Genomic DNA, 26,514 nt, shown 5'->3' on the forward strand with positions numbered 1-26,514 from the left:
ACACTATAAAAGCTACTCTACAGGAATTGCAGTAAAAAATAAAACTAAAGAAAAATATGTTTTTTAAATGGTTGTTAAAAAAACTAACCAAAGTAGAAGACAACTGTTTAGTGGAAAGTATTCGACATTCTAGAGATTCTCAGGCATAATAACTTCTTTCATAATTTAAACAAGGACAGGTAGAAAACGTTCATATTTAGTGAAAGATATTTATTAACATTATCCAATGAGAGTTACTGAATGTCTGTAGGCAGTGAGATCTTGGTGGTTGCCGAGGCGACAGAATGTCATCTATGTTTTGTTTTAAATTCAGTTTCAATGCTGAATCTAAGAAACAACAGACTGCAGAGGGAGACTTTAATAGAGGTTTACTAACTCTTACTATCATATACATTGTGGAAAAATCTGTCTTTATTTAGCATAATATATTTGTTATAAGCACTAAATATGTTTGATGATTAACTGACGATGAACACTAACGTACCAAGCTGAAAATTCTGCTCACCAGTCAGCAGCTTATATTCACAAAAAACGGATAAATCTGCGATCCATGCAACTCTAACCAGCCAACAAAAACGTGTTCATAATACAAAACAAGTTTACTTTGTGAAATGTTAAAAGGTACAAAAAATAAAACAATAAAATAAAACAATATGTTTTCAAGACTTTTTCACAAGTTCCTATATCTCACTGAAATGTTACTCTGTAGCTGATTTCTCGTATTTTAAGTGTGATGAGAAATTTTGAGTAGAAACAAGACAAATATACTTGATAAGATTTTGAGTTTTTGCAGTGTATATGCAGCTGATTGGTTTGGTCTTTAACCAACATGGAATCATTTATGTTGGGCAGCTGTGGCTATGCGTACTAATCAGTGCTTCAGTCCCCAATGCTATCAGTCCACACGTCAAAGGGCAAGATACTGAACCTTCGATTGTCCCCAATGCATTTGGGTGTGAATGAAATGTATGACTATGACTTCTAGTTCAAAAAGGGCTATTTATGTATTTAAGTCCAGTTGTTGCTCATTCACTGTTACCTTGAACGTGTCATGCTATCACCACTCTGTGTAACAGATATTTCCTATATTAGCAAATATGTTTTACACTATTTACCTACTGAAATGAAATCGTAACTCCAGAAAAATGTTTAACTGTTTATTTCTGGACCAGTTAAGCTGACTTTAAGACCTTGGCTTTAATAGACATCTCATAGTGTACAGATCTATTTTTTATTATTTAAGCCATTTTGAGCAATTAAGCACCAAGACTTATTATATTAATTTTTTTCAGTCTTCTGCAAGGGTTTGTTATTATGAGCTTTTATCTAAGCTTTTTTTTTCCAACTACAAAAATACATTTTGTTTTGTTGCCTCTTATTTTGTCTGTCATGAATGCTTTTTATATATTTTAATACACGTAATGGTTTATTGATGAAGTACACAGACAGAGACCAAAGTTTTCCCCCTCTCCTCACCTCTTTAATCTCATCATCGCCCTCCTTCTCTATGAGGGATTATGATTAAAGATATCTGCACATAGCCCCAAGGCGTAAAGTATCTACTGGTGCTTGTACTTTTTGAAAGTGAAGATGAAAGATTGTTGAGTGCACTCTAAAAAAAATCAAAAACCTCACACGGCTGGGTCATCCGCTTTCATCTCTCAAAGCATTTTGTGAGACACCAGGTTTGCTGAATAATAAAAGCCCAGTCCCCATTTGGTTCACATTTTGGTTGTTTTCAGCCTAATTATCATGACTTGGGCAACTTCACTGGGCTTTATTTGCATTTAGACCATTGTATACCAAATGGAAGTTGTGCCTTTACAAGTTTAATGTATGATTTGTTCATTCTTTTCAGCTGAAAACTTTATATGTTGTGTCACCTTTTATACATTTCTTTAAATATGATGGTGGTTATATAACTCCATTCTTCACTTGCTCCTTTAATTAAGTCCAGCAGAGTTTAGCATGTTTTTATTTCTTTTTCTTCTTCTAGGAGCTTTCCAGAGAAGAGGTGGTGGGTCCATTTATAATCTGGCCTGCTGAAGCAGGGATGGACTTCCCTAAGCAGGAGGGCCAGCTGACTTTTGATGTGGGCAAACGTAACACATCACTGGAGATTTACCTAACACCTGACCGTGCCTCATCCTTACCCACACCTAAGCGCTTCCAAGTGGAACTATACAATCCAACAGGAGGTGCCACAGTACACTCCCAGTTTGGCCTGGCTAATGTGACTCTGGTGTCAAATGCAGCAAGTGAAGCTGTCTGGGTCTTACTGGACCAGTTGCATCAACCCCTTGAAACTCCTACATTGGACCTGGTGCTGCAGGGACTAATAGATAAAGTCAGTCCACCTCTCAATAATGAGCAGATGATCGCTGTGTTTGAAGGTCTGGGGAAGGTAAGCCCAATCATCTGGTTTTTATACCAAGAAAAAAAATTTTTTAATTACTGCATAAGTGTATAAAATATTGGATAATCTATGTGATTGCATGTGACTGTGAGTCAGTGTAGTTGTTTGTGTCTGTCAGCTTAGTTAAAGACCATACATCGCCTCCCATGAGCTACTTTGATAGCTCTGTGGACCAGTCTGTCATTCATTAGTTCTCACTTAATAAGATTGCTGCTATCATGAAGTTGAAATTAGAATCTATTTATTGCATCTTCTTAACCAGCTGCACAAAAGAATAAACAGAATATACAGGGACATGTTTAGAAAGAGTAAATAAGAAGTAGGGACTACAGAGAAAAATGCATTCTGAGCACACACAATGCGCATGACCCTGAAGGTCAAACTAAAGAAAGTAACTCAGGTGAGTGCTTTGGATGTGTGAATAACAGCACTAAAGTTTACTCAGAGCTCCTCAGTCTTTCTCATCCTTTCTGTCTTCTGAGCCAGGTGCTTGCAGAGGCAGAAAGAGCTCCTTTACAGAACAACAGCCGGAATTTGACCTATAACCTGTTGTGTGCCTTGGCCAATCCCAGTCGAGTCGACACTCGAGGTGTCAGCCACCTTGCTGAGGTGGCGGAGCGATTTGCATTCTCCCTCCTTAAACATAGTCAGTGTGAGATGTGAGTGTCCTAAATGTTCTAAATGAGTGAAGAGTTGCATGGTACACCTTATTGTAATACAGATGAATATTACCTCACAAATTAATGTTAAATCGTGCTTGGATTTACAATTTCTTCTTTGTAAAATTTTTCTCCAGAAAGGTTACAGTCCTGGAAACTTGTCCGTATATGAACATCTCTGCCTTCCAGTGGTACCCCACAGAAATTAATGGATACAAGTTCAGGGGCCGTAATGCAGACTTCTTCCAGCTCCCAAATACTCTGCTGCCAGTACCAGCAGTTTTAACTGCGGACTGCGGCAACCTCAACAGGATGCAGCTGACCGAGTTTAGAAATGAACATTGGTTTCGCACCAGTGATGCAGCTACTGCTCTCAATGGGAAAGTAGGTGCTGGGACACTGACTTCATTGAAAAATCATGAGCAATTGTTAAAATGTCAAAATCTCCTTTTCTTTTTTTAAACAGCAGGTGGCAGTATGGCTCTGATATAAAGCAGCCATTAATCTGGTGGCTGCTCTGCAACTGAACCGTCTTCTGTTGTATCTGGTTATACGTAGGTATTCTCAGCCAGTCTCCAGGGCAGAGGGTCACGACCTCTGGAAGATGGCAACGAGGTGGTGTATCGTATCCACAGCCCCGGTCAGCAGGTTAAACCAGGCCAGTCTCAGTGCCTTCTCTGGAACCAGACCACTGGAAGGTAACAAAAACACATTAAATGAGATTCAAGCTTAACTGTTTCTCAGATAGACTAAAAATAGAACGTGCACATTATATACAAAAATATAAGATGTATATTTTTATTTATATACAAATATTTCCATTTATTTTTGTTACCTGATAATATCAGTTGCTGAGGTTTTTTCTAGTTCTAGTGTCTGCCTACTAATTTATTTTTTACTCGACGTAATTTAGCTCAACCAGTGTACTGCTTTCCTTATTTAAGACTACACATGGCTTGATTAGCATCTAAAGAAGGCCTCTGTTTGTCTTCCTTATACTTATTTTGGGTAATAGTTTGCTAAATAAAGGGCAGAGTTCCTAGTTTGTCCTCTCAATAAGGCCTCTCTGTGGCTGATGCCGTATCTTTCTCCTTTATATCTACACATTCAGTCTCCTGCACGCTGAATCATCCCACATTGAGTTACTTTGTTGAGGACATTCCTGGGGATTGAAATTGGACTTGGCAGGAACACAGTGTTTTTTGGCAGGTTTGGTTTGGACAGAGCAGCTACTTGGAGGACGTACCCCAGGAAGCAAAATTTATTATGCAAGTGATACCAAGAGAGAGCAAAATATGGAGAGAGAGAGAGAGAGAGAGAGAGAGAGAGTCAGAATCACAGTAACAGTGAATCTAACACAAACATGGTTATGCTCTGGTTTGTCTCACACATTCTTTGCAAAGTAAAGGTTACTGTAGATAATAATAAAACAAACTCAAAGAAGCCAAAATGTCAGAGAACAAAAGCACACAATCATGGGCATGGTTAGACTCATTGCCCTTTGTATTTGCTTTGCTCGTATTTTGTTATATTCTGTTGTAGTGTCTCGTCTCTTATTGTCTCTTTTTGTCTTCCCTTTAGCTGGTCATCAAATGGTCAATACTGCAGGGTTGTGAAAGAAAGTGGGAATTATGTTGAGTGTGCATGCACGCACTTGTCTATCTATGCAGCCCATGCTGAGTTTGCAAAGCTTGCATCCTACAATGAAGCCTTCTTTGCCTCAGGATTTATCTGTATCTCAGGTACAACACACTCTCCCCTTGAGTTCTCATCTTTTTACCCTCCTTGTGGAGTTTCCATATGTACATCCCCACTTGTATAAATGGATTCAAATAAATCACTTAATTAAGTATCATTAATGCTGACTTCTCTGTCTACAGGCTTTGCATTGGCCATAATATCCCATGTGCTGTGCTCCCGTTTCCCCATGTTTGCTGCCAAACTGCTCACTCACATGATGGTGAGCTGCCTTGGAACTCAGGTAAAGCATTAGTTTGGATCTTGTTCTGCTTTTAAACTCTGAATGCAGCATTAGTTTCTTTGGTATTCTCATCTCTTTGCATCAGGTGCAAATGTACATGACAGGGCACCTCTGGGAATTGTTGTTGAGGCATCCATTTCTCTGTGCTCCAGTAGACCAGCATATTAGATATATGTGGGTTGCAAACATTAACACAGCACTCATACGTGGATTCATTCGCTTAGAGCATTTTAAAGCTGCTCACTGTGCACTCACTCACACACCCACAGTCACACGTCGCACGCTAGACATGTCGCGGATATTTTCTTGGAAATGTGCATGGATGCGAACATCATCCAGTGTCATCGTTTGCGTAGTTTGCGGGTTGGTGCGTCCTGACAACGCAACCATGCCCCCCGCACCCTCACCCATTAAAAACGCAAGCTGTCACATAACCATTGAGCGAGGTAGATATGTGGCTACAGGTGGTCCTGATCAAGTGTGTGTGTTTGTGTGTGTGCATGTGTGCTTGCGTGACTGAGTGCGGGACTGGTAATTTTCCACTGGTCCCCCTCTCTTTGGTTGACAAACACAAGTCATTTCTAAAGAGGTCCCTGGGGGCTAGCCACCTCGGAGTAGACCCGTTTATGGCCCAGGCAGAGCCCCTGAACCTAAAAGGGTTTTGGATGGAAAATTCCACCCTGTTCTCTTTCCTAGTTTGTACGTTACTGTATAATAATGCCTTCTTCCTCGATAGTGCGTGTGTCTAACTTTGGTCTAGGGATTCGAAATGTTTGCATTTTTCTAGCCTTTTAGTCAAAGCCAGCTGTGAAAAGCTTGCTGAAGGCCTATCTGATTGTAGGTTCTGATGTTAAAATGTAGCCTTTAAGCGGTCTTTTGTTAGTGCTGGAAGTATTTCGGAGATAATGATGGGTGGGATGTGCTGAATTGAATTAGATCAAGTCACATCTTGTCTTCACTTATTCAGTTTAGCTTGTATGTCAAGTGGCTTGCTGAAAAAACTCTTTTTCTTATATAAATCACTTGGAGCAGATTTCTTTAGACAGTCTGATTTCTTTCTTTCTTTCTTTCTTTTATTTTTAAATAATTATCCACAAAGTGGATGACACATGTATTTGGACATAAATCAATTACCTCAACAATTTGCCAGGAGGGTCCTTTTTTATAACTGTTCTGTCAGAATATTTACCACTTAATGTCTTGAAAATGTTGCATATTCACAAAGAGGACTCTGTTTTTCTGTTTGTTTTTGTTAAAAATGCTACCTGTCAATCAAGAATGTTAATTGCATTCATCTAATCCTTCTGCAAACGTGTCATTTAAAGAAAGAGAGAGATGCTTTGTTCTTGCAAGCTCATAGTCAGCTTTTCCTGGTCAAGCTGTGGCTATCACTGATACAGTGACAGTGCTGTTTTTCTTCTTTTTATATATATCAGAATAGATGCCAAATGTTATTAGTAACACAAATGTCTCCCATATTTGTGGGTTGTAGCTCACACATCACCACTGATTTGAAGGATCATATCCAACTCCAACCACCTCTGGCAGGCAGGGTATGCCATCTGTGTTGGCTGTAATCATTCACTGAGTTTGCCCTCTCTGTGGAGAAAATTAGAGCTGCCAGTTTGATGAATTTCTCTCTGCATCTGCTACCGTACACTGAAGAGAACTTACATAATACTTCCACCTCTCTTAAACAGTCTGTAAGTTGAGTGACGAAGCAGGATTTGGGGTTAGCGAGGCAACCCTGGCTTTTCAAGGTAGCAGTTAGCAGCAGACCAGTGCTTATAAAACTACCATCTGCTGACCAATCAGTTGCACTGGGTGGATCTAGCTTTCCTTATCACAGGCAATTTTAAGGCCATTCCACTGTTCTCTAATCCTCTGCGTATCAAAAGAATCTTGTGCTGATCTTTTAAGATTTGCAAGTAATCATTTTCATTGTTTAAAGTCATGATTTTAAATGTGTTCTTTACTTGTTTGGCAAAGGTTTTTAGCATACTTCTGAAATTTTCCTGTACACACTGAGAATGAATCTAAGAAACACATTCATTAAATGAAATACTCTGTTGTAATTAGATTCAGATTTACTCGTGCTTCTCAGTGCTTCTCTGACAAGTCAGTATAAACTGGACAGATAGCTAACATGAGCGACCAAATAAAGACTTGATACTTGACTTAAATATACAGTTTAAGCCCAGAATAGAAATAAAAACCTGTTTGGTATCTACCTCTTTTAATATTACAGGTACACTTCAGTAAGTATGTATTAATTTAAAAGATAAATTGTACATTCTCCGTGAAAATTCTCTCAACTTTATTGTGTAATAAACTGTAACAACTAAACCATGTGTTTCAAATGCAACTGATCACATGAATAAATAAGCAGCCACGGTAGAAGAAAGCAGCTGCAGAAGAAAAGTCTGTGACTCCTTTGAGATATTCTGTATATCTACATAAATATCAGTTAAAATATCAACTGACCTTTTTTATTATTTTATGATACAAGATACAAAATAAGATAAAGAAAGCTAAGTAAACCAAATGTGTCAAAAATATTAGACTTTGGAAATCTTTGGAATGTTCTGGACAGTCTGAACTTCATAACACAATCAAGAAAATTAATCATGGGTTTGATTTGAAAGCACTTCAGAAAAAATGTTAATTGATTATCTTGAGACTAAAAAGATTTGCAGAACCATTTCTGAAGATTTCGACCTCCTACAACATACCGTCAGAAAGACTGTGTACTAATCAAGTAAATATAAAACTATTGCTACCCTCCCAAGAGTTGAAACAACAAAGATCACAATAAGAATGATGCGTGTAATAGTCTGGGAGGCCATAAAGGAGCTCCTAATTACTTCTAAACAGTTAAAGGGCTGTAAGAAGAAAGTCTGTTTTGCGGCATCTGGGCCACGGTGGCTTGTAATCATTAAGTGAGTAAGGTATCATACCAAAGAATGGCCAGAGAAGAAGAATAAAGATAGTATGTTGCAAACGTGAGATCAAAGTTGTAACCCTTCTCCAAAATAAATGTTTTGGAGGGATTTGAAGCACACAGTAGGGAGGAAAGGCACCTCATGTACATTCCTCATTCCTGAGTTCAGGGGGATATGAGCAATATTGGCAAAGCTTACTCCAACTTAACGTGCAGGAATGATCAGCCCTTATCTGAACCAGTTAGTGGTTAGTTTCGTTTAAGTGTCCCATTCTTTTCTCCCTCACAAATATTTAATACTGGATCGGTTTCCTTTATGAATGCTAGCAGCAATCATTTTTAATTGGGTTTAATTTTTCTACTTTACAGATTTTTGGGGGCTGAAACTCTGTTGGTTGTTTAGATGTGCTTGTCTAGTTAAACATGTAAAAATATACTCTTTATTCCTTTTACTGTAACTATACAAACAACCTAGCATGAGCAAGCAGGATAGTTTCTTAAACATATTTAAATCTTTTAAATCAAGAAAACAATTTACAAAAGAACCATCCATCTATCCATCCATCCATCATCCATTCTCTTCGCTTAACCTTATCCTTCTCAGGGGGGCGCTAGAGAATATCTGAGCTTTCATAGGGCGAGAGGCAGGTACACCCTGGACAGGTTGCCAATCTGACGCAGGGCTAGCACATATAACGATACACATTCACATCTATGGACAATTTAGAATTACCAGTTAACCTAACCTCACTACTTTGATGTCTTTGGACTGTGGGAGAACATGCAAACCCCACACAGAAAGGCCACGGATGGTGGCCAGATGGTGGAGTGGAACTCTGGACCTTCTTGATGTGTGAGGCAACAGTGCTAGCCACCATTAATAGTCAATGCATTAATTTATTTTACAGTCACAACGATATATTTTTTAGACTTTACTGAGAGAAAAATGCTTAATTGCACACTCGCTGCATTTCACCATTATCTAAGACTGAATTTGAACTTATGTCACCCAACAGTGACCACTAGAGGGAGCGTAACACTATCAAATAAAGCCAGAATTTAGACAAATTATAGTAATTAGCTGCTTGCGTGTTAATAATATGACAATGATATACTATATAAAATTGTATTTGCATTGTATTTATAAGACTTCTGGACCTGTCTGTGTGAGTATATAGCTAGATTCAGGAAGTACTGTGTTGTCTTACCTGAGGGGCACTGCCTTGCACAACTGAGGTTATTAGGTTTAATGACGCCAAATAACAAAAATACATTTTTAAATGAGAAAGTGGAGCCTTCTGGTTCAGTTTGTGTAGTTTAATTGCATTACTGTCTCAGTATTTTTGCTGTCGTGCTTTTTACCTCTTTAGTATTTAGTTAGAAAATGCCAAAGACCCAAGGGCACCAGAGGTAGGACATTTAATTGCTAAATCACCATGAAAACTAAGACAGCAGTGCTGGTACAAGCAAGAGAGGCAGATGATGAAGCAAACAGGACTGAGATGAAAGAGAAGATTGCACAAACTTTTAACTTTACTATGATATTATATCCAGATTGTGTGATGTGATGTTTACCATCTTAAAGGAGAAGAAAATGTCAATCAGATTTCTACAAACTATTGCAGCACATCTTGAGTAATGTGTGTTCTAATATGTGTTTCTTAATCTTCTGGGATTTTTTTTTTCAAATGTATAAAGCTCAGACTGTATACGTTTAGATATATAGGTTTAGTAAGAGGACTCATCCAGCAGTACTGCAGACACAAAATCTTGCTGAAGGTGTTTTATAGTCAGACAGGTTGGAACTGATCTGGGCCAGTAATAAGACACCTACAGGCAGTGGCCACTGTCAAGGCCACTGCGTCAGGACTCCGACTGAGAAGAAAATAAAAATTTGTCACATCCGCTGTAGGTGTGTCGGCCTGTCTATCTGTTTTTGTCTGAGTGTAAATTTAACAGTGTGCTACATAAGTACTGGTCGTATATGCACAATTATTTTGTTTTACATTGACAGATATTGCTTAGATGCTTAGAGATGGAAAAATGAAAAAGAAAACTAAATGGTATTAAATAGGAAAATTGAAATTTTCAGGGTTTTGTTTGCTTTGGAATATGCTCCTTTATTTTATTTTGAAAAGATTATCATAGGGTTGGGGAAGAAATGGAGAAAGACCTGTTACCGTATGGTTAGACTTGTTTAGGAGGTTGTCTTATCCTGATAGTATGATAGATAATGACTTTCAAAAATAAAATTAAGTGAATATAATATAATATAATTATGAAGTACATTCTGTGCAATAGAATGTGAAAATATATGTGTTTCCATGGTTATTCCTGATCAATTGTATATTCTTTCTAAGCAGATCTTAGAATCGACAGTGTCAGCAATAAAATAAGAACCTATTGTCCAGTTAAATACATAAATATAAATACATAACTGAAGATCCAAAAACAAACAGCAACTGAAGGTGGCTGAACATCTCAAGAGAGGAAACACAATAGGTGATGATATCCATGGGTTCTAGACTTGAGGCAGTGATTGACTGCAAATGTTTTAATCCAAATATTAAAAATAATTCTTATACTCACTGTTATGAAAGCATAATGATTGTTTGGTGTTGTCCACTTATTTATGAGCATCTGAACACGGGGACCAATGCTGTACTTCTTAAATAGTTAGTTAAAATGAAAAATTAGAGTTTTGTTTAATATAATAATATAAATTCTTATATTGGATGTATATATTTACTTGTCAAAAACACAATGGAATGGAAATGTGGGCATGCTTGAACACATCCAGTTTCTGTATGCGGGAAAAAAATTATATATATATAAAAAATACTATTAAATTACTCTTCCTTTGGGATTAAACAGCCCACCGCCACGTCTCAGACAGACATTCCCACACACATTCAGTAAAGTGTTTACCCCTGTGTTGCCATTGCTTTATTCCAGTACATGGGAGGTGTTTAGGTGACTCTTACTTCTGGTTATAAAGGATTTCCTGTTAGCTCTGGGACCAAATCCAGCATTCAGAAGTCTGCCCTTGTATCCACATGCACAAAGTCACACACACATAAACACTACGCCAACTCTTTTTCCTCTTGCACAACAACCACTGCTGTCATTTCCCATCTCTGAGGAGAATACAGAAGTTGTGTGCTTGCTGACAAGATTCCTAAAAGTTCCTGTCTGTCGTCACTGTGTATGTGCATGTGGTGAAGGAGTGGGGTAGGGTTTGAACGAATGCATGCAGTTTCTCAGGTGTTCAGGGAGGGGAGACGTATGAAATGTGTGGTCAAAGACGTAGTTTTGTACAGAAGATAAGATCAGCATGAGTCTTTCTGAGACTCTGTTTTTCCTGAGGAAATGTATCTGTTCCCGTCATGAATCAGTAGACATTGGGGGGTTTTGAATGTCTTTTAGGGTCTGATTCTCTGGTTGACGTCAGAGTACATGCCTAGCTTGTCCTATTATGTGTTTAAACCCACAAGAGTTTATAAATCAGAACACAAAAGAAGGAAAATAGCAAGAAAACATAATGGTTACCAGCCTGTCCCTCTCAGACAAATGTCTCAAATTTTGTACAGTTTCTATCTAAATCTTAGGGTGTTATTGTTTCATGCAGTTATTAAAAAGTCAATAGCAGGCTAAAACACAGCATGTCCCTATTAAATGCATTACTGTCTCAGAGTTGAGCAAATGGCACACAAGGTATTTAAGGGTATAAGTGTCAGTAGCTGAGGCCTGTGTCACCGTTTGTGTATGGGTTCCAGGAAATGCTCATGTTGCAGGAGCCACGGTGTGTATGTGTGTGTGTGTGTGTGTGTGTGTGTGTGTAACAGAACAGTGGAGGGGTAAGGAAGGCCTTTTGGGAGATACTCTACTCGAACACCTCGTGCCTTTGTTTCCCTAGCTCCTCTTATCTTAATTTGTTCCATCTATTGTTAAAGTCAGCAGCATTTTTCTTCTACACGCTCACTATTCATTGTGTCCATGTCTCTTACCTGTTACTGAAAAATGAGCCAACACTGTACAGTAATAGCCAACTGCCTGACTTTCTCTTACCTTCATTTCCTTATGTTCATCTGTTTTTTCTGTTTCTCTGATTTCCCCTTCTTTCACCGCTTTTACATGACAAAATACTGAGTAGTGTCCCTTCTTCTATTCTTTGTCCCCTTTATCATTCTGGCAGCAGGTAGCCTTTGCTTGGAGCTGTGACATTACCAGCAAAAGGCTGTTTCACTCTGTCTCTGTCTCTTCTTTCTAACCCTCTAAAGGTGGCTGGGTGTAACTGGTGTGACTCATTAGTTTAAACAATGACAGTATATGTAGATGTAGCAAAACAGTCTGCAGGCTGTGGATTACCCTGAAGAAAGAGTACAGAGTACACACAGGAGACAACATTTATTTTTACCACAATAGCAAATTAAACACAAGGTAATGAGAATGCACACAGGCTCAGCTCACCTGTACAATAACCCACAGGTTAAGCAGATATGCAACACTTCTGCTGACATGTTGTTCCTTAGGGTTTGTGTTCGAGCACACTACTGCAGATAAAGAAGAGTGAGTGATTCTCAGACATAAACCACTTGTGATAATTGGACTCTCTATCCCTGGCTCAGTTCGCTGAAACACTCAGGCTAAATCTCCCTTCTGCCACCACAGTATGAAAATCAGCCCTGTTTAAATGAATGACGTCAGTCTATTTTCTTTCCTGCATTTTCTTTGCAAAATTTTTGAGCATCAACTGGCTTTTTAAGATCATGCCACAGCATCTCAATTGGATTCAGGTCAGAAGTTTGAGTAAGGCACTCTGAACTCGTCTTTTTTTTTTCTTAAGCCTTTCAGAGGTGGACTTCAGAATCAGAATCAGAATCAGAATACTTTATTGATCCCTGGGGGAAATTATTTTTTGTTACAGTGCTCCATTTTAAACCAACCTTAAGACAAGACAGACAATACGCTAACTAAGAATAGTACAATATATACATATATATACATACATACATAAGTCACTTATAAATAAATATTTGGAAAAGAAACATGTGTAGTTGTAGCAGCAAACAGTGTGTTAAGTGGATGCGTTGTACAGGGAGATGGCCACAGGCAGGAATGATTTCCTGTGTCGTTCAGTGGTGCTTTTCGGTAATCTCAGTCTCTCACTGAACGAGCTCCTGTGACTGACCAACATGTCATGGAGTGGGTGGGAGGTGTTATCCAACATTGTCTTTATCTTGGACAGCATCCGCCTCTCCGACACCACCTTGAGGGAGTCCAGCTCCATCCCCACAACATTGCTGGCATTGCTGCTTGCAAGTCTGTTTGGGATCATTGTCCTGCTGCAGAACCCAAGTGTTCAGCTTGAGCTCATGAACAGATAGTCGGAAATTCTCCTTCAGGATGTTTTGGTAGACAGCAGAATTCATGGTTAGATTTACCACAACAAGTCTTCCAGGTCCCGAGGCAGCAAAACATTCCCACTCTACCACCTACTATATTTTACTGTTAGTAGGATGTGTTATATAAATGCTATGTTATTCTTATGCTAGATGTAACGTGACTCAAACCTTCCAAAAAGTTCAGCTTTTGTCTCGACAGTTCACAGAATATTTTCCCCCAAAAATGTGGATGATCAAGATGTTTTTGGCAAATGTAAGACGAGCCTTTGTATCTCTTTTGGTCAGCAGTGTTTTTTGTCTTGAACTCTCCCATGGCTGCAATTGTTGCCCAGTCTCTTTCTTATTGATGAATCATGAACTCTGACTTTAAGCGAGACATGTAGAAGCTTGATGTTGTTCTGGGTTCTTTTTTGACCTCTTGGATAAGTTGTCGATGTGCTCTTGGAGTAATTTTGGTCGGCCGGTCATTCCTCGGAAGCTTCATCACTGTTCCAAGTTTTTTCCATTTATGTATAATCAGGGCTGGACTGGGCAAAAAATCGGCCCGGGCATTTTGACTAGAGACCGGCCCACCAGGTATTATAGGAAAAACCATAAATCCTTTGAATGCAAACAAACGTCGTTGTAACAGTGATGTACACTGTCTTGTTGGTATATATTTATCAGTCTAATAAACTTAAACCTACACCATCCTCCCTATTCTGGTATTCTAAACAGTACCCGAAAGTAGACTGCTTGGTCGAGTTAACCTCCTGAACTATCTACAACACAAGGTGAAAACCTGAAATTAAGACAGAGAAGACTAGAGGTGAGACATGACCATTACTGATTACTTATGACAGATTTAGATATATTTTCATAAACTATTCATTTACCACATCAATAAACAGCATGGCAGAGCAAAATATTTTTTCTAACATGGCAACCTTTAAAAAGTGAAAGGAGACAGAAAGACAGGTGAGAAAGAATAAAACTTAATTGACTTTTTGATGGCATTTTACACACAGTACTGGTACAGTATCTAGAAAATGTGGGAAAATACTGGCATCATATACAGTACTTAGCTACTTCTGAAGAAATTATGATGAGACCCTAAAAAAATTACTATGTACAATAATGGATTTCTATACATTTTACATCAGATGAAAACGTTTGTTGTAAGATTCAGATAATTATTTATTCAAAGTTTTTAAATGACATAAGAAAGAAAAGTATTTCTTTGTGCCCCCTTTCCCTTTTAATGCCCTACCTGCCCCCCTGGCAAAACTTTGCTAGACCCGCCCCTGCACAGTTACCAGCTGTCAGCTACATAAAAAAGGATCCTGGTGTTATTTGTCTCTCAGAAACAGTTCATAACTTCCCTTCAACTCATTCATGTCACCTAAAAGGTAAACCTGTTTCTCCATCACCTGTTCAGCTCTGATAATTCAGTAACGACATCTCCTGGTTTCATCTTCATGTTTCCCTCTCACCAGATAACCAAACCGATATCATGACCAGCAGGTTTACAGCTGTGGCTCCAGCAAACATCAACTGATACTATAAATTAATATTAAATAAATTTTTACAACAGCTGATCAAGTTTAAACGTGCTGCTGTTGTTTAAGCGCGACATCCGCTGGTTATCGCAAAGTGGGCGATAAACAAACAAGAGAGAAAAGCCGATTAGCTGATCATTGATCAGTTTCTTGATTGAAGTAGAAACAGGAGAGGGAGGGGAGAGAATGACAGGAGAAGAGGCAGCTGTGCAGCAAAGACACAGAATAAATCCAGCTTTGTGTCTTTTTCAAACTGTGTTCCTTTTCACCTCAAAACGAAACGCGCAATATTTTCTCTGAATACAAGACGATTCCGTTTTTTTACGGGACGGTTGGAAACTAATAACTAACCTTATAAATAGAATAAGATAAAACAAGTTCAACATCAATAAAATCATAGCACCTGCCCAGCTGTATATAAACTCCGTCATGCTAGCTAGTACGCAGTACGAGTTGTTGTAACTGACTGTAAAAAGTCAGCATAACGAAAATAAACTCCACCTAAACTTGGTTTATATCTGACCCAGATAGCCTGCAGGTCATAACTTCTTACCTGAAGTTCAGTTCACATATCATACTGATATGAATCATAGTATATTATGGAATTCCAAAAATGGCTGCCAGGACAGCTGCCACCACACTGATGTGACACACTACAAATCAACTCTTTGATGCTCAGTGCTGAGTCTGCACAATAACCTGCACTTAAACATTCATTAAATATCACGTACACATATACACATACTGTCCCTCAAGAAGACACTGAGAAAAAATATAGAATAAGATTGAGACTGTAACTTTGCCATAAGTCATAGGTGTCAAACTCTGGCCCGCGGGCCAAATTTGGCCTAATTACATTTGGCCCGCGAAGCCATACCAAATTACTATTAGAGCTGGCCTACTGGTATTATACAGCTAATATATATATTGTTTAGTATTAAGCTTTGCTTGTTCCATATTCAGCTTTCCAGCAAAACTTATTTGAGTCCATAAGAAAAGATTCATTCTTATATCTGGAGGAAGATTTTTTTTCAATAAGTATTAACGTTAGCCCGCGACTTTGTTCCAGTTTTGAATTTGGCCCACTGTGTATTTCAGTTTGACACCCCTGATTTAAGGGGTTTGGGACTTGATTCAACAGGTCTGCCAGTAATCAGGCCAGAGTGTTTTTACTGAAGTTGAACTTAGTCACAGTTAATTCATGATTTAATGATTTAAACTTAACGAGACAGGTTAAGTTTGGATAACTTTTCTCTCTTAATCAATGAAATCATCATTTAAAAACTGCATTTAGTATTTACCCAGGTTATCTTTGTCTAACATTAAAATTAGTTTGATGATCTGAAACGTGTAAGTGTGACAAATACGTCAATCAAGAAGGGGGCAAACACTTTTTCACGCCGCTGTATATTGTAGCCTGATTATCTTCATCACTGATGACTTTTTGTGCAGATAAAGTAAACTGCACTCTAGACAGCTTACTGCTCGTTTGCATTACACTGCAGAAGTACTACTAACTTTGCATTTGCATATGTTTAAAAGACATTACATATCTGTGTTTTTGATCTTCTAGCTGCATGTGTGCCTGTTTATTTGTTAATATGTAGCAATGCAAATGGATTAATTCTAGTGGTTGTTTAACCATATGTTGTGTTCAGAGAGTCTAACCTTTGTAGCCTCTGAAAGTTACATATAATTCTTTTCTGAAAGTGGGCTATGGTGACCTTAGAAGCATCTGAACTTGTATTTTTACACATAAAGCTAAAAGTCACAGTAGATCATTTTCTACAGTTGCCTGCCTGGTAGCTGTGAAAAAGAGGATGCATCCAAGAGCAAGTCCCAAAAGCAGTTAATTCTGAGTGTGTTTTTTTTTTTTTTGTTTTTTGAAAAACTGTGAATAATAATTGTGATACGTCCTGAAAGTATATTCTTATGGACAACTGTAAAACTGAGTTCTAAAAACTTTCTTGCCTAAAACTTACATTCATTACCTGCTTTAACAGTTAAAGGTATTATATAAACCGTCTGTGCATAGACTCTCCTGTGGCAAGTTAAGTCAAGGGCCTGTTTTATTCTGCAGTTACTGTCATTTCTGTAAATATGTTTTTCTGTCACGCAAGCTCCTTTTAAATTTAAGGCCAAAGTGTTGTGACTGCAAGCTGATTTAAAATGCAATGATTAGAAATGTACTTGCTAAACTCCCCAGTCACCTTTAACCTGATTATGTGGAGTCATTCAGTTTGCCATCAGGACTGTTGACACTGTGAATGATAAACAAAGTGGGAGCCTACAGTTGTCAAAGTCCCCAATATCATCTGTTCTATTTTTGGAATTTGACAGCTTGTCTTGGCAGAGCTTTGTATGTTGAGTTGAGTGAACATTGGAAGTTTACACCGAAACTGTTGAGGCCATTCCAGCATGATGTTTGCACACGTTTTCTAGGTTGAGTTGAGCAGGATGTCTCCCTGTTGTTGTCACGTATAGCAGACTCGCAGTAATGGTTCTGCTACTGCCACGTTGTACAGTACACATTTTTGTGAGTCCTTTAAAGCTGTTGTAGTTTTTACAAACTGCAATGAAAGTTTGTAAAATCTACAAACTTTCATTGCAGTTCATTGCAGTTTCATTGCAGAGCTAACAGAGTTAGCTCTGTTTTGCTAACTCAATGGACCGAAATAGAAAATGTGAGCCACCCAACTTCCTCAGTGAGTCATAAAATAATGAACTTAGGAAGGAAACGGCATATTTCCTGAAAAGACTGAGACATATCTATATAAAGGCCTTTTGTTCTTGGGTTACCAGGAGATTGTAATCAGTCTGCCTTGGCAGTTTGTTTGTAATGTGTGTCTAATTGCAGTATTTTCCTGAACATGATTTAATAACTTGAGCTTTAAATGATGAAAACTCATATTATTAAAAAAAAAAAAAAAGGGTTCCATGGTCCATGGATCATGGAAATGGTCAGACAGGAGTACGTGATATAAACACAAATGTTTGCAATCTTGTTAAGAAGTGACCCACTCATTTAACCCACTCCCCCCAATATACACACATAACCCCTGCCTTACAAACTTTGGCTGAGCAACCAAACCCTCATCGCAATAACCTGTAGGGGTCACTATAGCTCCATGACGAGAGCCAAGTTCAACAGCAGCGGTGAATGAAGTTTCTGATCAATGACTTCCCTGAGCTCTGCTCATTTTTATGACTAGAGCTTTTTGAAGCCCACAGAAAATCCTTCACAGGCACAGGAGGGAACATGTTTGACTCACATTTCCATCTCAGTTTTCTTTGAATGAATTCACCTGTTGTGGAATGCAAGTTGTAAACAAGTTTCCTCATTAGGCAGAATTTTAACTGCTAGTTAAAAAGTGTGCAGTCAAGATATTGTTTATATCCAAGCAATCTGCAAGTACCTTGCAAAAATTACAAGAGCCCCCAGTTAAATTACAACTAGAAGATTAAGTTGAAGGTCCAAGCAACCTGTTTAGTCATAATTTATTGAGTTAGATAGAAAGGGCCAATTGAGACTTTATTAAATGCATGATGTCACAGCAGTTGGTCTTATTAAGTCTAAATTACAAAGGGAGACACCAAAGTAGAGTATATGATAGATATGCTGGCAGGAGTAGCATGAATGGAGCAAGCAATATCTTATCCAGAGTTTTTCACAAATTGATTGGCTTTACAGCCAGCCATTGCCACACCCTGAGGACTGCTCCAGATCAATCAGTTTTCTTAATCAATGGCTTGTTAGACGGAAATGAATGAAACAGCTTAAGAAGGTCAGTGTAGGTTTCTGCAGGCTTTGTGATCACTGTAGTTAGACTTGCAATTATCCCGAACCTTAGAAATATTGCTAATCTGGAAGAAGCAGGTAAGCGTGGAAAGACTGTTCATGGCAGGGTTGTCATAATCAGATGTGAATGATTGTAGTAGAGAATTTCTCAACATTTGTGAATAGAACACAATTTGACCTATATTTTAGCCTCCTTGATGTTTTGCTGTATGACATTTCATCCGTTTATGCAGAATAACATAAAGCAAATGTCTTTACTGGTCAAACCATGGCAGAAAACTGAAGAAGTCAGTATGAGGGCTGAATCACACCCACATCATGAATGCACTGTGGGACACACAGAGGTTTGTGGTAGGGCAAAGTAGACCCATTGAGTGTGTGAGCTTAGGGAGCTGACCTTGAACAGCTGGTTACAATGTTTTTATAGCTGTGTGTGTGTGTGTGTGTGTGTGTGTGTGTGTGTGTGTGTGTGTGTGTGTGTGTGTGTGTGTGTGTGTGTGTGTGTGTGTGTGTGTGTGTGTGTGTGTGTCCCATTGCTTGCAGAGAGTTTTCTGTCTGGTCTCCAGATTTCCTCTCACCAGATGTTGAAGAAACAAATTCAAGAGACTTCTTAAAAGTAGCCATGTTGAGATCAAAAGCAGCTTCAGTTTCCAGCAGTACTGAGGCTCTTTGACTGAAGACTAAATAGGAGAAAGAGGAGGCCTATTAGGAATGCAGCTAAAACTGCTTCATGTGGGTGGTACTATTGAGTCCTCTGTATGGAGGAGTTAGCATTATTGCTGGTAGCTGTGTGAGTATAGAATAAGCAGTGACAAAAAGATCCAGCAATAACAAAAACAACAATGTGGTTAGTTTCAACAGAGTATCAGTAGATTGTTTATGTATTGATATCTATTGATATTTTTCATTCACTTTTTGTGTGAATATAAGGACGAGGGGTCTTCACAAAGTCAAAGAGACAGCATAAACAAGCCTGGATTTCCACATTCCCCAGACTTTAAATAATGACCCTAATGACACTGTGAATTTGTTGACAGCTTTTGAGTTTGTCCCCTATTGCTGAATCACCTCTGCCTTTGAAAGCTTGAGACCTGCAGGCTCTCACACTATTGTTTATTCTGGAAATACAGTATATCAGTTGATCCCAAAATACACGGCGGACGCTCCTGATATCATCTTCCTGTTTCGTGCAATCACATACATCCAATTACAGCACTGCAGTCTGTCCTCACGTAAGCAAAAGTAGCTGCAGCGTTGTGGCTGTTTGGATGTGAAACAGAACAAAGAGGGTGGGTGTTTATTTGCTAACAGCTGGCTCAGCAAGTATGTCCCAACCAAAGATTCAACCCAAAACACCTGTGAACTTTACTTTTCCCTCAGACCTTAAGCAACTGAGCACACTTGAAATAGCTGATCATTATCAGATATGTTGGGAGCATATGTGATTTTGTGAGTTGCATACAGAGGCTTTAAGTTGCAAAAATACTTAAATAGTTTCTTTTTTTTTTTTAAAAAGCAAGAGTGCTACTCTGAAAATGTGACAGTAGGAGGAATCATTTTCAGTATTTTGATAAAGCTGCGTCATGTCAGCAAATGCTCAATCGCTTCTTCTTCTTTGCAACACACACTGGCCCACTAACCCACCTCTCAGCCACTTTTGTGTCACCTGTTTCTTGCAACTGGCTGCACTATATGTATCAGCACATTGAGGGGCTGAAGCATGCAAAGACTCTGATGTAATTCTGCATATTCTAGAAAGGTGTTTCTGAGGTGTTTGTGAGATGAGGAGGTATGAATGATTGCGATTAGAGAAATAAAACTGGTCCACGGTAAGTGAGAAAATTATGGTGGAAATGAGAGTGAAGTGGTAACGTTATATATTTCTTTTCCCCTTTTGTTTTCTTAAGCTCTTTCTGAACAAAGGCATAAGAGGAAACACCCAGGGTGCAGGCTGATGCTGGAGCCAGCTAGATCAGACCGGTAGCTGTTAGAGAGTAGGGGGTGGTGAAGGAGAAGGGAGGCGAGAGAAGAGGAGGGGGAGATGGGATGAAGGGTGGAGCAGCGGATGGGGTGGGAGAAGGGGGAAGAAGGGAAAAAAAAGATGTGACGAGGAAAGCTGGAGGTGGAGGAGCAGGGGAACGCAGAGGTTAAGTGTTTCGGGACACAATATGAGATGGATACTCTGGCAGACAGCTTAGACCCCACTCCATCAGTGATGTAATGCATATGGCAGATTCTATTTTTAGCCATCCTAGTACACTTAGCTCAGCATACAGGGCGATCGATCAGCTGCACACTCACTGCGAGTATTAGAGCTGCAGCCAACAGCACCTAAATATTTTGCCTCTGTGCAGTTTGATGTTGTAGGATTTCTCCTTTGTCGTGTTAACAAGTAAATATGTGTTTTTGGTGGCATTTTGCACTGTACATTATGTGTTCTTTTGTCTTTATCTTGACGATGTTGCTGTCGGTATCATTTAGATTGCCAGGAAAAGTTCATGAAAAAGGGCATTTAGTTATTTTTATGCCAGTTTGTTACAATATGTTAAATGGCCTGTATTTGTATAGTGTTTTACTTAGTCCCTAAGGACCCCAAAGCGCTTTACACTACATTCAGTCATCCACCCATTCACACACTGGTGATGGCAAGCTACATTGTAGCCACAGCTGCCCTGGGGCGCACTGACAGAGGCGAGGCTGCCGGACACTGGCGCCACCGGGCCCTCCGACCACCACCAGTAGGCAACGGGTGAAATGTCTTGCCCAAGGACACAACGACTGAGACTGTCGGAGCCGGGGCTCGAACCTTCTGATTATAAGATGAACTGCCAACTCATGAGCCATGATCGCCCCCTATACAATACAAAAATGTGTTTACATCTTGTCCAGTGAAAGTAAAATTATTCCCAAGGCAGTAGGAACAAAACAAAGCACAATAACAGCAGTGAATGGGGTGCTTCCAGGCCACAAAACAAATGGGGGCTTTCTGACATTTCTTGGAAATTTAGCCAAAGCGATGAATGAATAGTTATTGAAGCTCAACGTCATTGGTCTGATGACAACGTCTGTGGATGAAGAGCTGCTTCTGTATTATTTTCTGTCTAATTTTCTTTGTTATTTACTTGTTTTCAGTTATGTTGTGGAAAAAAACTGCATGCCTGAATTGTATCTTTGTATACTGGGGCAATCGATTACCAGGACAGCTGGATGTGTGTGAGCTTTGGTGATTCCTGTTTTATCAGACACAAGAACATGCAAGCACACACACAGCACAGACTTCACTGACAGGACTTGTATTTAGAGTCCTGTATCACCTCCCAGTGTCGGCTGTGAATAAGTCTATAGCCTGAGGGTCTAGACAGGTTGACTCCCAGTGTGTTACACAATAGGGGAAAAAAGAGCCTGGAGACAAAAAGCAGATCAGTAGCTTATAAACTACCTGATAAACTTCATGTCCACACCTGTCACATCCCCTTACTCTACCAACCTATTCCATATTGGTAGGTCACACTGCGAGTGGACTGAACAATGACATTCATACCTTCTTTGCTAACTTCTGTTAGCTAATTAGTTATAGCTATCCATGACAAACTGAGCCCTGTAACAGAGGCATCCTATTAAAAAATATAAATATAGTTTGTGTTTAATGTAACCAGTGATTCATTACCATTCTGACAGTTGGCTATAATCCCATTATAAGATTTCCATCTGAACAGTGACTACTACCCAAATGATCACTCCTCTCATCAAGTTTAATAAAATTTCTTTGGCCACATAATAAGGGGAGTAATCATAATGATTAAAACACTGTAAGCGTCAGGGTGCGGCTGTGTGGCAGGCAAGATGTGGATTCAAATGCAGGACTTGGGAGAAAGAACATGAACTCAAAAAGCAGCTTTAATGCTGAACTCTTCACCTAAAATACAAAATAGACAGCGACTAAGCAGGCGCAGATGATTCAAACGCGAAGAATCTCCTGGGAAACGTGGAACTAGAAAACACACAAGCACTAGGGATTATGAAACAAAGGACAAGGGGAGACTCAGACAAGATATGCATACACAGGTAACGAGGGGAGATGAAGCAGGTGTAAGGACAGTTACAGATACTAATCGGGAAAATGAGCCGAAGGAAGTGAAACCTAACACAAAAACACGGAGAACAATACCATAGCAAGTCGTGACAGATTTAGCTAACTTTGATTCAGTGCCCTACATAAGAGTTAGTTGTCAACCACATGATATGAAGTGTGATGTATTAATATGTCCCTGTTGAGTGGTAACAATAGAGTGAGAACAAAAGCAAAAAAGAGAGCCTGCTCCTCATGTGCTTGTGTGTATCTGTTTGTACTACTACCTACTGAATGCCTGTTGGACAAGGCAGATAAAAAACAGACGAGTTCTAATCAAATCAAATCTTTAACTTATTCAGAGTGGTTGCTTTTACCTCGCTTCTGTTGTTGAGAACAAGAACAGTACAAAAACAGAGCCTCGTGCATTTCTAAGAGGCAGTTACATGTTCAAAGCACTGCATATGTTCATTTCAGTCCTTTGCCTTTCCCCCATACATAGCTGTTTCTCTGTACCTGTCATTTTGTCACCGCCTGCCATTAGGTTCACTTCCTGCGACTATTAAGCTATTTCACAAAAGGCTATGGTAAACTTGTGTGGATTCATTGGTCAAAGCTGTATTATTGCATGAAACGGACACAGAATCTGACCTAAAAAATCATGAAACTCTTACAATGAACATAGCCAAGATGCCAGTGAGGCCTTGGACCTCACGTTATTACACGAGGTAATTATACTTTCTAGTCACTCTTGCCCTTCTTGCTCTGGCACTTTTTGCTTAGTACCTATGGTCAGGCCACACCCATCTCCCAGCAGGCTGTTTATTTCGATTCCAGCTACGTACTTGTGAAGTTTTGTGACTTTATCTTGTACGTTTGCAGTTTTCTCCCAGATATTTGAATCACCTCTGTGGTGTCTCTTGAACCATCATTTGTCCACACAAATGGCGAAAGCAACATCTTAGCTACACAATCACAGCTCCAATGTCTCAACATGTAAGCACCTACTAAATTATTTACAAAAAAAAAGTTATCTATTCCAATTTTGCCATGATGATGCATACAAACTCACACACTCAAGGTGAAAACAATATTACCTGTGCTATCACAGCTGCTGATAAACTGAAGTACACATTAAAGAGAATGTTTAGTATTTATTGTTACTCTGCTTGGTTTTTCAAAGTTATAATCTTGGTGCATATATCTACATCACGTTGGCTCATGATTTTATATCTTGCAGATTTTAAGCATTTGGTAATTTCCCCCCATCATTTTGCTTTTAGGCGACATAAGCATAACTCTGCTAAAAATACCTAACCCTGTTTTTTTCCCATAAGCTACCCAAACAGCTTGTTGATTCAGGCATCATTCCTGGTAGCTCATGCACGAATTTCCTTCCTATGCCATCCTATCCACATACACACCCTCCAGGGCTTGGTGTACCAATGAGAAAGTGACTTATGATTCTTAGTTTCCTTAAAATAGGGACTGACTTTTCCTCTCGCTCAGCAAGAGGATGCAGACAGGGTTGGGAAGTGCTGGAAAATCCAGAAATGGACATTTTGGGATTTCCTAGGTTAACAAAAAGTTAGAAAATATGACCGACCAAAATTTCAGTGGAAAACCTATAAAGAATAGACATTCGAGAAGTGACTGCATGACGTCAGCCTATTTAAACATGCAGTATTTGTGGTGTCATCTAAAAGGCAACAAGTATAAGCTGTGGGTCGATGAGTTTGGAAAACAGGTTTCACCATGCTTATGCGGTAACTGTACAGACTGACGTGATGAAATCAATGAAACCACAGAGTGCTACTGGCTTACTAAAGCGCACGGTCTATATATAATGTATATTGTAGTATCAGTATACACTGAGGTGTTTCAGAGAGGTAGATATCTGTATCTGGTATCTGATCTGTAAAAACTGTGACTGTTAAAGTCAGACCTAATTACTCAAAGATTAGATGCTAGTTAAAATTGAAATTTATTCAGCAGGCACCTTTCTTATTACCTAAAGCCGTTTTTGCTACTTGTTTGTTGACAATAATGAAAATGTAGGCAACACTTGAGACCAAGTTATCATTCTTCCCACAACTCTCAACTCCTGCTGTCGTCCATTCACCCCCTATCTGGTCCATGGCACTGGCAGTGATCCGACAGGCTGCAGGTTATGTAACAATCACCCGGCCGCTTTGGCACTAGAGTTTAATAAAACTTTCTGATGGACAACAGAGCAGCAGTATTTTGTGCTGTCCTCATGGGTTTTCGACACAATCCTGCCTCTAATCATATAGATTGCATTTTTGCCCCATTGCATTCATGCTTATGAAACTCGCTCTCCCTTGCTGCTGTCTCTTTTGCCTTCTCTTGCTCGCTCTCTCTCACACACACACATATGCACACTTTCCACAAGCTGTTTTTGTAACGTGCATCACCCACACATTTTTGCATTCTTTGTGTGCGTGTGGGATGAAAGGACGATATGACAAAACATATTTATCAGTGTTGTAGATGCTTTTACTTTTCCTTCCGCCTTCAGAGCTTGCTGCAAGGTGATGTAACAGGTCTGCAGGATGGGATATCTCTCTTTGGGAGGTGTGCATATCAGAGTCCTGCAGTCTTCTTTAAAAATGTATACACTATATAACAGGCAATAAATGGCCTCATGCTCAATGTGGACTGCTGACACTGCACTCAGCCTGTGTGGGTGTCAGTTTGGCAGGCATGCAAAATCTGACTGTGTTGTGTAAAATCTGCATATGCAGTAGTTGAAATGAAAACTTGTTGCTTTGTCTTTATAGTCACAAGGATGAAAAGTTGAGTTAAAGACAATACTAAACTATTTCAAATGTGTGTTTCTCTTTTTATCATGTTTGTCTGCAGATTTGTTTCCTGGTGTCAGCTTTCCGTGGCCAAGTGTTTTCAGAGGACAGCTGTGCTACTCTGGCGCTCTTCTCTCATTATTTCCATCTCAGTCAGTTCTTTTGGATGCTCATACAGGTAATGATAGGTTCACAGTGAACACTAGATACATGTGAGGAGGAAAAAAAAAACACTTTTGATTTCCGACAAGTGGAAAAAATGTATCTTTCTGTAACTGCCTTTTGCATTTGTGTAAACAACATTTGGAAGAAGCGACTGCTATGACAACTGAAGATCGATGAGATACAACACATGTGCTACGGCAAGGGGGAGAAAGGACGTCAGGTCACCCAAGACTGGGTACCAAGTATGACTGAAGGAGCGTTAGGTGCAAGAGCAGCTGACCTCACTTGAAGAGGTATACCAGAGAGACAGAAGCCAGGGGAATAAACCGCTCCAAAGAACCAAGGCATACTCTGCTAATTGACGAGAGACACCCAGAATAGCTAACCGAAGGCCAAACAGTCCTAATCCCCAAGGATCTCCAGAAAGGACCAGTCCCATCCAATTACCTGCCTCAGTACCACGTGGAAGCTCCTGTCAGACATCATAGTGGCACATGGCTCAATACATAAACGGGGCACAAAAAGGAATTGGCAAGGAATACCCGATTGGAAAAACAGTTTGGAGCCTTCATCAGGAACTCAATGGGGATGTGGTGAACAACACTAGAGGCCAACTTCAAGCCTATAGCACATGTCACCATCAAGTGTCATTGACAAGATTGGCTACAGATACCAACTACGGAATAGAACAATCATCAGGCGCCATGGATGACGTCAAG

The 26,514-nt window shown here is 39.4% G+C and overlaps 1 protein-coding gene across 1 annotated transcript in view; it reads left to right on the forward strand.

The window, feature by feature from the left end:
• The window catches only part of adgrv1 (adhesion G protein-coupled receptor V1), a 127,571-nt gene that overhangs the window by 73,541 nt on the left and 27,516 nt on the right, over positions 1-26,514 (forward strand). Inside the window, exons 84-90 of the mRNA XM_086313987.1 lie at positions 1,997-2,404; positions 2,903-3,075; positions 3,213-3,459; positions 3,634-3,773; positions 4,657-4,817; positions 4,956-5,056; positions 25,692-25,808. Of these exons, the coding sequence (XP_086170113.1) occupies positions 1,997-2,404; positions 2,903-3,075; positions 3,213-3,459; positions 3,634-3,773; positions 4,657-4,817; positions 4,956-5,056; positions 25,692-25,808 (1,347 nt within the window). The remainder of the gene's footprint in view (positions 1-1,996; positions 2,405-2,902; positions 3,076-3,212; positions 3,460-3,633; positions 3,774-4,656; positions 4,818-4,955; positions 5,057-25,691; positions 25,809-26,514) is intronic.

This window comes from Aulonocara sp. 'chitande type north' Nkhata Bay, linkage group LG12 (genome assembly GCF_057382095.1).
Source record: "Aulonocara sp. 'chitande type north' Nkhata Bay isolate Kocher_YH1m ecotype deep benthic linkage group LG12, A_spYH_male_GT1.1, whole genome shotgun sequence".
NCBI lineage: Eukaryota > Metazoa > Chordata > Actinopteri > Cichliformes > Cichlidae > Aulonocara > Aulonocara sp. 'chitande type north' Nkhata Bay.